This window comes from Zingiber officinale, chromosome 2B, assembly GCF_018446385.1.
Source record: "Zingiber officinale cultivar Zhangliang chromosome 2B, Zo_v1.1, whole genome shotgun sequence".
Taxonomy (NCBI): Eukaryota; Viridiplantae; Streptophyta; class Magnoliopsida; order Zingiberales; family Zingiberaceae; genus Zingiber; species Zingiber officinale.
Genome location: NC_055989.1, coordinates 154,254,526 through 154,268,256, shown reverse-complemented (window position 1 = coordinate 154,268,256; position 13,731 = coordinate 154,254,526). Strand labels below are relative to the sequence as shown.

The 13,731-nt window shown below is 39.7% G+C and overlaps 3 protein-coding genes across 4 annotated transcripts; 1 reads left to right on the top strand and 2 right to left on the bottom strand.

Moving 5' to 3' along the window:
- Positions 1-243: 243 nt before the first annotated feature.
- Positions 244-1,961, bottom strand: LOC122047973 (patatin-like protein 3). The gene is made up of 3 exons (XM_042609529.1): positions 1,043-1,961; positions 865-927; positions 244-784 (listed from the first exon to the last, which is right to left on the bottom strand). Exons 1-3 carry the CDS (start codon positions 1,880-1,882, stop codon positions 455-457), a joined length of 1,233 nt encoding a protein of 410 aa, XP_042465463.1. The 5' UTR covers positions 1,883-1,961; the 3' UTR covers positions 244-454.
- A 2,815-nt stretch (positions 1,962-4,776) lies between these two features.
- On the bottom strand, positions 4,777-9,190 carry LOC122047972 (WPP domain-associated protein-like). 2 transcript variants are annotated; one of them, XM_042609526.1, is made up of 5 exons: positions 9,040-9,190; positions 6,183-8,393; positions 5,558-5,684; positions 5,350-5,451; positions 4,777-5,019 (listed from the first exon to the last, which is right to left on the bottom strand). In XM_042609526.1, exons 2-5 carry the CDS (start codon positions 8,228-8,230, stop codon positions 4,966-4,968), a joined length of 2,331 nt encoding a protein of 776 aa, XP_042465460.1. In that variant the 5' UTR covers positions 8,231-8,393; positions 9,040-9,190; the 3' UTR covers positions 4,777-4,965. The 2 variants fall into 2 exon arrangements, with proteins under 2 accessions (XP_042465460.1, XP_042465461.1); XM_042609527.1 differs by lacking the exon at positions 9,040-9,190 and having other exon boundaries at positions 6,183-9,029.
- A 748-nt stretch (positions 9,191-9,938) lies between these two features.
- LOC122047971 lies at positions 9,939-13,314 on the top strand. Its single transcript, XM_042609525.1, has one exon. It carries the CDS (start codon positions 9,955-9,957, stop codon positions 11,230-11,232), a length of 1,278 nt encoding a protein of 425 aa, XP_042465459.1. The 5' UTR covers positions 9,939-9,954; the 3' UTR covers positions 11,233-13,314.
- The last annotated feature ends 417 nt before the right edge of the window (positions 13,315-13,731 follow it).

Sequence of the window (13,731 nt, the reverse complement as noted above, 5' to 3'; positions counted from 1 at the left end):
AAGACTTTGACCATGTCACCATATTGTATATGATAAAATTCAGAGCTACTGCAGAGGAAATGACCATCTTTGAGAATGATATACATTTTTTGTCACAAAACTTACCATCTTTGAGAATGATATACATTTTCTGTTGAAATAGATCTGATTATTAATCTTGTATTGCTTTGTTGCAGTTTTTAAAAGGAAAATTTGTTAAATTGAAGATAAACTTTTGATGTTCTAAATGAATCTCGCACAAACTTTAATTTAAACAAATTTAGCATATCATTAATTTGACACATTACATACAATTTTGCTAATGTCTATAGTTTAGTTGTCTGAGAGCATGTTTGATGGCTCGTCGATGTTAAGGTTCTGTATCGCCTCGAGGAAGGCTTGCTACTCTTCACTGCCCGCGCGTACTCGATGGAAGGCTCGTTGCGCCTCATCTTCACAGAGGAAAGCTTGTTGCTTATGTCAATGGTTCACTGAGCTTCATCTTTGCGGAGGAAGAAGAGGAAGAGCTGCCGTCCGTTTGGCTAAAGGGACACGGCGAGGACATTTGTGAGGTCGTCGCCGCTTGCTTAATCACCACGAGCGGGATCGAGCTCTTCTTCCTTTTCTCTTCCTCTTCGATCAGTTCGACTACGATTTGGTCGAGCTTGTCTGAATGACTCTGTTGAGAGATCTTTTTCCCTCTGAAGAGGGAGGACTCCATATTTCTCTGCAGAAGCATGTCTTCCACTGATTGCAACAAGTTCTTTGACTTGGATGAGCAATTTCCAGACGTGAAACCATTGGCCTAAATGGAATTTTAATTATGATTTCCATAATTATTATATTTTAAATTTATTAAAATTTGAGTTAAAATAAATAATCTACCTGGATGCGAATGTAATTGCTTGTTCTAAGATTTCCAAATGCCATGGCCACGGTTTGATCCACCTGTTCAAATAAATAGAATTTAGATATTAAAATGTGAATTTTCTTGAATTTTATTTTATTTTTTAAAATGGAATTTAAAATTTTTAAAATAAATAATAAATATTAGAGTCCGTACCATGTCGGCGACGCACTCGCCGGTGATCCGGAGGAGTTCTGCCCCGCCGACGGCGGAGGGTTCAGCCGGAGCGGCTCCCAGAGAGACGACGAGGAGGTCCTCCACTCCGCAGGCGAAGGGGAACTCCTGCTTGTTGAGCAGAACGTGAGTGATGGCGGCGGCGGTGGGGTTGGCCATCGCGACACGGCCGCCCACGGCGGAGACGCGCGTCCGCCCGTCCACCGACCGGAGCTCCATCGCCGAGGATCCGGCACACGTGGCGGCGCACACCTCCCACACCCGGAAGTCAAACCCGTCCGCTTCCACGGCGTCGGCCCGCGAGAAGAGAAAGGGGGCCGCCGTCGCGAGGTCGTAGCAGGGGATCAGCACCGGCTTCACGGCGTCCCTCAGCGTCGCGTCCCCGAACACCCGGCGGAAGAACCCGCCGGGCCGGCGGCGGAGGAGGCCGGAGGTGCCGAATCCGCGCCCCCCGCGGCGGCGGCTCTCGGCCGCGAGGAGGCGGAGGGCTTTAGCGACGGAGAGGAGCGGGCGGCCGTCGGGGCCCTTGGTGAAGAGCATCGCGGCGAGGACGCCGCCGGCGCCGGATCCAGCGGCGACGTCGAAGAGGTCGGCTACGCTGGCGGAGGGATCGCCTGTGCGGACACGAAGGGAGGATTCGAGCCGTGCGAGGGCGGCGGCGGCGAGAAGGGCGTCGGAGGGGCGGTCCCCTCCGTCGATGGAGAGTATGCGGACCCTCCCCCCGGATACTCCTGCGATCGCCGGCGACCCGCTGAAAAGGAATTTGCTCTCGAGGATGGAGAAGATCTCGTAGCTGAGCTTGTCGGCGTCCATCGATGCCATCGGCGGAGCTATCGAGCCGCAAACGGTCCAAACCGAGTCAAACCGGGTTTATTTACCATGCGACGGTGTCGGATCGTAGACCCGCGCGGGCCGCTTAAATAGAGAAAGGCGCGCAGGATAGCCGCACCCCGTGGACGTGATGGCGTTTGGACCGCTCGATTCTCATCGGACGGTTATCATTTTCTGAGTGAAGGGGCGTGAATCAACGGCATCGGGAACGCGCTCGTGCGGGAAGGACACCCACCGACGGGCTCCGTGTGAGATCGGACGGCAGAGATGCGTTTGATCTGACCAGAGTGCACCACGTGTACGTTGGCAGTAATTATGAGGTAAATAAATTTCATGTTTAATTTGTTACTTAAATTTTAGGAATTTTTGAATGAAATATCCCCTATAATACAATATTTAATTAGGAGTGCTCAGTACACGTGTGGACCTAAACATGTACATATAAAACAACACATAGCTAGAATTTGCATAGGTAAGATTATGATCTCTTGATCCTATGTTTGTTAAAAATTAATTGAGATTATTCTTAATTAACTTTAATCTAATAGCTTTTTAGACTTCTTTGTGTTAGGTAAGTTTCCACTTGAAGGGTTGATAGGGAGCAAAAACAAGGAAATCAATTAGCACACTTTTATTAATGTTATCTTATTATTTTATACTATTTTTTCATCATACTCCACTAATTTTGTGGCATTAGAAATGTGATTAATTGAAGGTTAGGTACATGCATAGATAAACTATAGTGTTTATGAAGGGTTGGTGCTAAACAAGGAGTCTTAGAAAATTGAGACAATCATTCCTCACTTATATCTAAAAAATCTTATCATCTCACTACACGTTAAGGAATCAACTCGAACACATTAAACATTTTTTTCATTATTTAATCTTGTTGTTTGGGGATTCAAGCTTTGAAAAAATTGGTTTTATGAATTCAAGTAATTAAACTCACTCTCTACAATTTGAGTAGTGAACCAAAAGTTTGTGGCTTAATCTTGTCAATTAGCACTTAAACACTGATGTTAATCAACTTTCATTAACAAGGCTGACATGATCATGATGTGTACTTGATCATATGGATATATAAAATAGCAACTGCACTATGGTTTGTCTCTCATTTAGAAAAGCTATGCACGCCTACAAAAACAGTTGAATACACAAAGTAAAACAAGTTGCATGCATTTAATATAAATGATCTTATCCTTATCCAACAATTCTATTATAATTAATTGGATTATGAAAGCTTAATTCATTACTGATTCTTTTTGAAGCATGAGCATATGGTCCATTGAAAGTGGTGTGGGTTTGCTTTCACTGGTGCTCTTTGGCTTTGAGTGTAGAGAATTATAAGGAATGTCTCAGTTAAATGATATGTTAATACATATTGAAGAGAAGGTATCTTTTTATAGGTTATTGGATTCATGCACTGTTCAGATTTTAAGTTATCATGTAGAATGGATGAGTATAAGTTAAGTCTAGTCAAGATTGTGCAAAAGCTTATGTGGTTTACTCGAGATGCCTATAGGTTGATAAAGGTGCCCTATAAGGCTATTGAGTTCAGCTAAGGTGGATGTGATGTTCTAAAGATGAGTTTAGCTCATATGAGATGAACTTAATTACTTCATATATACAAGATGCAAGTTGAGGTTGGCTCTAAGGTGAGTTTGCCTAAGGTGGACAAGATCTAACTAAAGTGCCTAAAATTACTCAGCCGAAAAGAGGAGAAACTTAGAAGTGTATGAAATCTTGTCTCTCTCGCTTCTTATAGCGCCCTACAAACATATGAAAAGAGCATATGAATGCTTATGATGCCCTATCCGTTGTATTCTTCTGTATTAATCAAACAACTTTTAATCATTTCCTTTCAAACTTCTTTTTAAAAGCTCTTTTGTAAAAATCCTAATAACAAGAATTAATTGCTTGCCTTGGAAGTTCCTCCTCAAGTAATATATTAGTATTCATTGCCTACTTCTTGCTTAGATAATAATTGTGTTTTTATGATTCTATGTTTAGAAATAATGTTAATTTTCATTTAGTCAACTTCTATTTGACTTTGAATTCGAACCAAATTGATTTGTTTGTCTAATTTCTTTTTAAAAATTCATTTCATTGTATAATCTCTATTTATTTTCATTGCAAGTTTTATGTTAATTTGCTATAATTCATGCAAACTAGAAACTCAATATTGTAGGCAACAAGTTTGCTTGATCCATGGATATTGATTGCCCATCAAAACATGAAAAAAAAAATTATTTTGATTTGATAGATTCATGATCGACATTGACATTTGCTAGAAAATGAATTTTCAAAATTATAGGTCAATTATCATGGTGGATATTGTCGGTCAAACTTTTAATTTGTTGCAATAGACTATCAATATTGGTGAGAAGTCAACCCTTTTTTAAATGTGATAAGTGTAGAGACACCAGATGAATTATTCTTTTCTGTATTTTTTAAATATTTTTTGGATAAATATTCTTATCCTAAAAGATTTTTAAAAATTTAGTCTCTCACCATTGTATTTTATATATTTTAGAATTTTAAATACAATTGTATTTAACACAATTTTGACCAGAAGTCCTGGTCGAAATATCTTTAATGTAATCTTTCCTCCTTTGAGAATCATATTTGCACTATATTATCACAAATACATGAATAATCATTGCTTACCACAAAATTGATTCATATATTAGAATGAAATATCATATACAAAAGACTCACATATATAAGAGCATATGGGTTGCAGAAACAAAATAATACATGAAGAAGAAAAATTTGTTATGGTAAACAAATATACAGTTACACAAAAAGCACACGAGAATACATGCTCATTATTGGAGATCAAGTCGAATCGGCAAGCTCATTGCTTCATCCTTTTTCGGTTGAAATATGAATATCTATGGGACAGTGAAAAGTAAACACTGATCAGGTGCCTCAAACTGTGTTTTGGAAAAGGAAACAGTTGAAATGAATATTCTGGTTGATGCCTCAAGCTGAATCATTGGCACTAATTGTAGAAAACCCAGTGTTTTATAGAAACAAACACCAAAGACAGACTTGATGGTTTGGCATAGCCTCTAACTGCCTCGCCCATTTAATTCTCTTTGAATCATTTTCAGAATCTCCATTACCTTTAAGAATGAAATCAATAGTTAGACTATCGAATTTGCTGCAAAGTAAGCATACCTTGTTATATATGAACTACAAATAGATACAATTCGATTAATCATTATGTTGAATGACATAATGTGAGTAATTTGATATTTCTGCATATGGAATCTGATTCCTAGTGAAGTCTCATTTAAGACGCAAAATAAGGATGTGCCTATTTGATACTAAGAACAATGGTTTTGGGGCAACCTCAAAGTCAGTAATCAGTGTGAGGTGTGAAACTCACTCGATTCAGTTCTCAGTGCTCAAAAGAGACAAGGCATTAGTAAATCACAAGCAAACAGTCTTACTCCCGGATAATGCTGCAATACTGAGGAATAATGATCAAGTACTAAGTATATCTTTCCAAGAAGTCCCACAAGTGCCTCGACTTCGTCACCTAGAAGATCAACCTGGGGAAGAAAGAAATACCCGGAACGAGTTGTCTATTATATTATGGTAAATTAAAACTATAATATTATACACAGAGAAACGAGAAAAATAATTACAAACATATACCTCAGTTTCTGCCTTCTCCAAGTCAGTGCATCTGATTTCAAGCATAGTTTTGTACCTCAAGCATTTCTTTTTCTGTTGATCAGCCAGTTGCACTAGTTGGTTCAATTGATGATTCAGTAACTTCAACCTGTAAATGATAAGAGGACATTCATTCTCAATCAAAAACGTATACCAAAAGGCCTGACGGGTATCAATGTAGTCAGCTTTAAACTAGGACATCATTTGTAGGCCTGAAAAAACATTGGTTGAGATTTTGTACATTGGTAAAGATCTATGAGGAGCAAATCTTGCAGTTATTCTTTTAACATGAAAATATGGGTAAAGAGGAAGAAGAAGATTTCCTTGACACATCACAGACAGTTCATTCTCAAGCATATTAAATAGTTGAATCCAGGGCTAGAATAAAATATATATGGGAGCATAATTAGGATATTCAACTCATCAAGTTTTCAATGCTTTGTCCATGTCCCAAAGACATCACAAATTATCAAGCAACATAAAGTTTCAGGTTCTATATATTCTCTTCAACTTGTGTGCAAACTGTGAAGTCTACCAACATTCAGTTCTACTTCGATGTGAGCATATGAACATGAATAATTTTTCAGAACAAAGAAATAATACACACCTATAATCATTTCTTTTATTACCGTCTATCAAAAGTCTTTCTAAATCTGTAAAATTTGTAAAAAGTTCCATTGTAAACTTGGTGATAGATTCCAACTGCTTTACTTGATCTTTGTCCTTTTCAAAAGATGATGAAAATGCCCTCTGATTATCTTCAATGACTCCTAGAAGCATAATTTTCTGCTCTTCTACGTCTTTTAAAGCATTTGATGCAATTTTAAGGTTCTCCTTAAGTTTATCCGTCTCGAGTTCATAATGATGAATTTGCCGCAAGTTCTCATTCAATCTACTTTTCAATGATCGGGATTCCAGTTTATATCCTGACAATTGTGCTTCTTGTTTGCTATTTATCTCCCTGAGCATGCTGAGTTCCTGGTAGACAGCATCAAGCTGCTCCTTGTGTTGAATTAATACGGTTTGCGCCTCTAAAGCTAGTTTTTCTTTTTCTTTAAACAATGAGGAAAGTGACATCATGGCTTGCTTCAACTTGTGGCTCTCTTCAATTTCCAACCTCAAGGCATTCTCTTTTTCCAATAACAATGCCTCAAAAGATGTCTTTAACTTTTCATTTTCACTCATTGATGATGAAATTGATGATATAGCCTTCTTCAGTTTGTCGTTTTCTTCAAGTTTCAACTTCAATACATTCTCTTTTTCTAAAACTAATGCCTCAAGAGACTTCTTCTCTTCATGAGATTTTAGCATTGGAGGGTTCATATTTGAGACAGTATCAAAAATCACTCCACTAAAAACACAAGTACAGATATCTAGCTGAGCTTCAATCTCGACCTCAAAATCTTGCAATATATATCGGTGCTCATCGATCAACCCTCTTAAAACAGTATTGTACAAGTTAGAATTCAAGTAAGATTCTATCTTTTCATCATCAATCTGGCTTTCCAGTTTCATTAGTTGTTTTGAGTAGTTTGCTTCTAGGGATGAATGGAATGACATCTGGTTTGCTACATGTGAGATCTGTGATGACAGACAATTAAGCTCGTTTGTTTTCTTCATAAGCAACCTTTCTAGGCGATTATTTTCAGAAAGAAGGTAAAACTCTCTCTCCTTAAAGCCCTGTAAATCATCTTCAGGGTTACAAAGTTGAGGTAATGTCTCCTCTTTGAGAAGTCCATCCAACTTCAAAGTGAATTGTTCTACTTTTTTCTTTATATGTTCAAGCTCCTTATCCTTCCGAATAGGCAAAGAACCCTTTTCTTTGAGTATTTCCCTCTTAAACCTAAACAACTCCTCTGTTTTCTCTAGCAATTCCAAGTCATGTCTTCTCCTCATCATTGTCATTTCATTTTTGCAATAAGCAAGCAGTTCCTCCTTTGTCATTTTCTTCACTTGAGGAAGATGAGCAATGTCCAAAGTGTGATCTCCTGAATCCCCAGATTTTCCTCTAGTCATTTCAGCATTTTCCTCAATCTGCAACGGGAAATTGTGATTTCCTAATACTTTCACAGGAAAATGTTCTTTCTTTTTTGTAACACTCCAGTCTTCAAAATTTTCAGGACTATTTGCTTCCTCCAAAATAACATGCAGTTCATCACGCAATGCATTGAGCTCAGAAACCTTTTTCTGTGCATCCTCGTGTAAATTGTTGATAAAGACTGTTTGACCATACAACTTAGTTTCATATTCATCCCGAAGACCTCTGATGTAATCTTGGAACACAATAATACTAACTTCTCCGTCAAGCTCATGTTTCAATTCAAGTTCACCTACCACATCTTTCTTTAAGCAAATCATGGCATTAATCTGTTCAAAACCTACAGCAAATACATCTCGCAAAGCATCCACCCTTTGATCCACTTCTAGCAGCTTTTCAATAGTTTTATCATTCGACATGTTGTGAGAACTAATTGGTCTTCTGCTCATCCTATCCATACTCTTCAGCTGTTGAAGGTCCTCCTTCAGCCATTGAATGTGATCATCCACCATAACTTTTAATCTGATTATCCTACTATTGTCATTGCATTCTCCACTAGCACTCGAACAACCCGTACACGACCCTAATCTCCTCTCATCAATATCTTCCTCCATCATCAAGGGTGTACTATAAGAGGCTCAGTATTCTGATCAGTAGCTACATCAGATTTACAGGCCAATTCTTAAGAGCTAATTTCTCGGCAGCCCTGTCAACTTTAGCATCAACCATTCCTTTGATGACTGAATCTCATACAGCAATCACAGTGCTCTTGTTTACTACCTGCATTTCTAACTACAAAAATTACACACTATATTGCAAACCTTAAACTTCGCATATATGAACCTTTGGCTCAAAAGTAGCAAAATTTGGAAAAGATGCAGAAACACTTCCTTTCATCCCTATTCAAAATGATGCCAAACAATGAGAAGATGCAAGAAGATAACAAAAAATTACCCAGAAAGTAGAAACCAAAGGCGCCACCACAATGCCAAACTTGAACCAAGAACAATCCATCACCAACGGAATTCAAGAGGAGGAAAAAGGGAAAGCACAAAGCTAAAGAACATATAGATTAGATATGCCAAGAAGCACCACCACACTGCCCAAAATCCATAATACAACAAAAAAGATAAACTTTGACCCAAAGAACGAAGGACAATCCATTACCAATGGAATTCAACACACACAAAAAAACAAAAAGGAAAGCGCAAAACTAGACAACACAGACTGATAGACATGCCGGGAAGTCAGGAACATGGTGATACACCATCTACCATCCAAAGATGTCGACTTTGCGACCTACTTCGACCAAAAACCAAACCCAGAAACCTAAATCTCAATCCAAATGCAACGCCTAATTATCACCATCGGTCGAGTCAACTCCGAGATTGAGACATAGTAATGAGATGATTGGTTGGAAGGGCACCTGGAGCCGCCATAGGAGGGGTCTCGGGCGGAGGGCTTTCCCTCCTCGTACGCGAGCGGTGGTTTATTTAGGGCTGAGAGAAAAGCGACAGCAGCAGCGCGACAGGGCAAAGGGATGGAACCAAAAAGGCAGCAGTTGTTGCAGGGAAGCGAAGAGGAAAGCGGTTGTTGGAATTTGCTCCCATTTATTTTATTTTTATTTATAATTATTAATTATAAAATTCAACGGGACTAATTTAATTAAAATTATTTATTTAATTATATAAAGTCTTTCAAATAGCAAATGCTTCGTGATTCGGAACCATCACGCAACTCAATCCAACGGCTGAGCGAGCCCGTCGCCAAGATCGACACGCTTCGCCGAATGGGCAGCTGTCGGCGGGGCAGCCTACTAGGCGGTCTCTCCTAAGGCCCTCCGCGAGCGATATCAATCGTCCGATTTAGATCGGACGGCAAAGAAAGGGTGAACAGGTGGCGGCGGTGGACTCGAGGAAGAAGGCCCGTCAGCATCGTGGCTGTCGACGTACGGATAAGGAGTAGAGAGACGGGCCCACAAGTCCACTACGCAAAAAGACAAGAAAATAATTGGATTTTTTTTATTAAATAATTAGTTTATTGATAAATATTAAATTGGATAAATTTATTAAAACAACCTCTCTAATTTATATTATCACCAAAGACTATTTCTTATCAAAAATTATTTTAACTGAAATAATTTTGAACATTTTAAATTAATATTATTGAACAATTTTAATCGATATTAAAATATTTTTTTAAATAGAAATTATTAGATCGTGGATAGATTTCAAGTATAAGATATAAAATTTCAAATTAGGAGTGTAAACTTACAATCTACTAAACATTCGGGGGCAAAGTAAAAATATATCTTCTTTATATATTTGTTTGTACTGATCAGATGCCACTGTCGAGGCTTCTCGTCTTCCTCCGCCGCCGCATCACACGACGCTTCGGTTTATTAGCTTCGCCACCGGAAACCCTCGCCGTCGGATGCTCCACGATGGCCTCCACCTGCGTCAACTCCGCTTGTCCTCTGACAGACTCCGCTTTCCTCGATTTCGCCCCTTCTCGCTCCGCCTTCGGCTGGCTCAGCCCCCGGATTTCCTTCAGCCGCGAAGACGCTGACCCCTCCGTGTCAGCCGACAATGGGGAGTTAAGCCCGGAATTAGCGCCCGATTTCGAGTTCCGCCCGGAAGACCCCGTCGCGATGTTGCCTGCTGACGAGCTCTTCTCCGACGGGAAGCTTGTTCCGCTCCAGATCTCGGCGGCGCGGCCCCACGTGGAGGAGATCCGATCTCCTCAGGCGGAGCGGCCTCGTCGTGTGGCGGATGTTCTCGGATCCGAGTTTTGCGCGCAGTCGCCCAAGGCGCCGAGGTGTTCAAGCCGGTGGAGGGAGCTACTTGGTTTCAAGAAGTCGAATAGCCCTAAGCCGGACATTGAGAAGGCGGGGCAGGCCGCCCCTACTAGGAGCTCGCATCTTAGCACCAAATCGCTTCTCCATCTCCTTCACCGCCATCAGAAGCCCTCCGCTGCCGACTCCTCCATCTCCACACCGCTTCTCCACGAATCGGAGGCGGAGCCTGTTTCCATATCCACCCGCCGCTCACTCTCCTCTTCGTCCTCCTCCTCGGGCGCCGACCACGACGAGTTTCCGCGGCTCTCCCTCGACTTCGAAAAGCGAGTTCACGACCGGATCTCCCTCGCCCGGGCAACGACCCCAGTGCGGGTGTCCCGGACAAGGGGCACCAGCTTGGCGAACAATCACGCGGCAAGGACAGGCCGAAGTCCGGTAAGGCGTCGGGGGGAGGCGGCGCCTCCGTCGAGGGGAGTTTCTGTCGATAGCCCGCGGATGAACGCGTCTGGGAAGGTAGTCTTCCAGGCGCTAGAGCGGAGCTCGAGCAGCCCAGGCTGCTTTCCTGCCGCTGGCGTCAGTGGCCATCACTTCCGCAGAAAGCCCTATAGGGCGATGGAGCGGTCTTACTCAGCCAATGTCCGAATCGCGCCTGTGCTCAACGTAATCCCGGTTGGCTCGCTCCGAGTCTGTTCGTCGAAGCCTGGTTCCGTATTTGGATTCGGTCAGTTCTTCTCGCCCCACAAGAAAGAGAAGGACGTCTCCGCCCCGAGGTGGAATCCTCACAGCAGCTTCAGCAGAAGCCATACCGTCGCCAAAGCCTGAACTGAATCAAACTTGAGGTAACAAAATGCTACTTTTTAGTATAAAAGTTGATTCTGCTTTGCTTGTTCAAATTTCGCCTTGTATAATTCCAGATCTATTATTGTTTGATTCGATGCTTTAGCTTTCTTAATCTTTCAAATTTTGATCTTGGAAATGGTCCTGATCTTTGTTCTTTGGCCGATTTCTAAAAGAATTCTTTACGCAATTTGTTTGTGGCTACTGTTTCCACGTGACAATGTCCAGTCTGCTATGCCGACATACTACATTCCGCGGTGGTATAGATGTGAGCATGGAGCAAGAAGTATCGAATTAGAAAGTGGAGAACTCATTCCCTAAAATTGAGGGATTTTAAAGGTTCCACAGAACAGTTAAGTTTAGAAACAAGTCATATGTGCACTATTTTAGTTATGTTAATTCTTTTTAAACTGAAAATTTTCTATTTTGATTTTTTTTAAAAAAAAGGTCATAAAAATTTTGCAAAAAAACTCATATCATCAATCTCTTCAAAAGAACAATTATGTTTTGATCTTGGAATTGGGCCGGATATGCTTTGTTCTTTGGACAATTTCTAACAGAATTCTTTGCACAACCTTTTTGTGGCTACTATTTCCACGTGATAATATCCCGTCTCTGCTGTACCGGCATATTACATTCCGCAGTGCGGCAGTGGTATAGTTTTTTCTACGCCGATTTCAAACTTGAAGATATCATCTTTTTTTTATGTGAGAATAAATGGATGAATTGCATGTGTAGATGAAGTCAAAGTTGGATCACTACTGTAGTGGGTCTTGTTCTCGGTATTTGTAGCACCTGTACGCAGGTTTTTAACTGACAGACCTGCCCGCCCTTGTTTCTGGGCGCAGAGATTCCCTTCTCCACTTATTTTATTTGCTCATCGTTTGGATTCATCCGTTTATTTTCATATAAAAAAAAAGATATCTTCAAGTTTGAAATTGTTGTAGAAAAAGGTATACGCAGAATGTAATGTGTCGGCACAGCAGACTGGATATTATCACGTGGAAACAGTAGCCACAAACAGGTTGTATAAAGAATTCTGTTATAAATCGCCCAAAAACAAAGCATATCAGGACCAATTCCAAGATCAAAACATGATTGTTTTTTTAAAAGATTGATGATATGAGTTTTTTTGTAAAATTTTTATGATCTTTTTTAAGAAATTCAAAATAGAAAATTTTCAGTTTAAAAAGACTTAACATAATTAAAATAGTGCACATGACTTATTTCTGAACTTGAACTGTTCTGTGGAATCTTTAGAATTGCTCAATTTTGGAGAATGAGTTCTTTTCTAATTCTTATGATACTTCTTGCTCCATGTTCACATCTATTATGTCCATCTGTACCAAAAATTATAGACAATCTTGTACACCAGGGCAACTATCGGTGTACATCTGGGCACCATCTTAAGTTGCATAGTCATTTGGTAGAGAGACAGCTTCTGATATTTAGATGTTATGAACCACTGCACTTGGAACCAGGGTTGCCTAGTTTCAGAATGCCACTTCATGTCTATTGTATCAAAAGGGTGGCAAGTCTGTTTTGTCTAGTTTTGATAACATGTCGATATGTTTCTTTAATAATTAATGATTTTGCAAAGCAACATCCACTAAATATAGAGATATCATGGTTCACCATTCTTGTTCAAGTGAGAGGAGCACCCTAGCTTTATCAGCTAGCTAACATCATCACTTACTAACTTAGATGAAACCAATAAAGTCTTTATAATTTTTTGTTCTAAAAGGTGTTCCAAAATCTTTTTTTAATAATGCCTTTGACTGTGATTTCTCCTTCTAAATAGCATAACTTGCGACAAGATTGAGGGCTAAAAATACATTTTTGCTACCCAAAAACTGAGAATGTTGATCTTGGGATGTTTTACAGCTAAACTTAATATGATTTGTGATTATCACAGGGGCTAGTCTATTCGTAAATCAGTTTGCTCTTTGGAAAATGTGTCACGAATTGATTTACAAATGTACTTGTAGTAAAACTATTGAAATTTAAAATGTTGAATTTGAGGTGTCCTAATATTAAACATAGAAGAAATTTATGATTTTTACTATAGAAGTTGGTTCACAAATTACCTTGTTCTACCTTTTGGAGATAAAATTGATAGCTAAGGGTTTTATGTGGAAAAAATTGACTTGGTGCCTTAAATATATATCACCAATTATGAAGGATTCATTTTGGTAAAATGCCCATAAAGTAACATTGCAAGCTTCTTAAACATAGATCTACTAAAATCTTAACTTTTGGTTATTGTTTATACAATATTGCTATTGTAGAACATGGTAGTATTTTGGTCCATTATAGAGAAGTTGGGCGTATTTATTTAAGTGCCTTGAAATCCTAACAGAAGTTAGGATCTTCAGTACTTGTCCAATAATCTGCAAGCTTTCTGTAAATGTACAATTATGTTTGGGCTTCTAAACCATGATGCAACTTTGAACAGTGTAATATTGTTTAAGTGCAGCTTATCGA

Coding starts and splice junctions, on each gene's coding strand:
- LOC122047973 (XM_042609529.1), bottom strand. CDS start 1,882: ATGGCATCGATGGACGCCGACAAGCTCAGCTACGAGATCTTCTCCATC. Junction 928..1,042: donor GCGAGTGCGTCGCCGACATG/GTACGGACTCTA, acceptor TTATTTGAACAG/GTGGATCAAACCGTGGCCAT. Junction 785..864: donor GCAATTACATTCGCATCCAG/GTAGATTATTTA, acceptor AATTCCATTTAG/GCCAATGGTTTCACGTCTGG.
- LOC122047972 (XM_042609526.1), bottom strand. CDS start 8,230: ATGATGGAGGAAGATATTGATGAGAGGAGATTAGGGTCGTGTACGGGT. Junction 5,452..5,557: donor TGGAGAAGGCAGAAACTGAG/GTATATGTTTGT, acceptor TTTCTTCCCCAG/GTTGATCTTCTAGGTGACGA. Junction 5,020..5,349: donor TATTGCAGCATTATCCGGGA/GTAAGACTGTTT, acceptor TCATTCTTAAAG/GTAATGGAGATTCTGAAAAT.
- LOC122047971 (XM_042609525.1), top strand. CDS start 9,955: ATGCCACTGTCGAGGCTTCTCGTCTTCCTCCGCCGCCGCATCACACGA.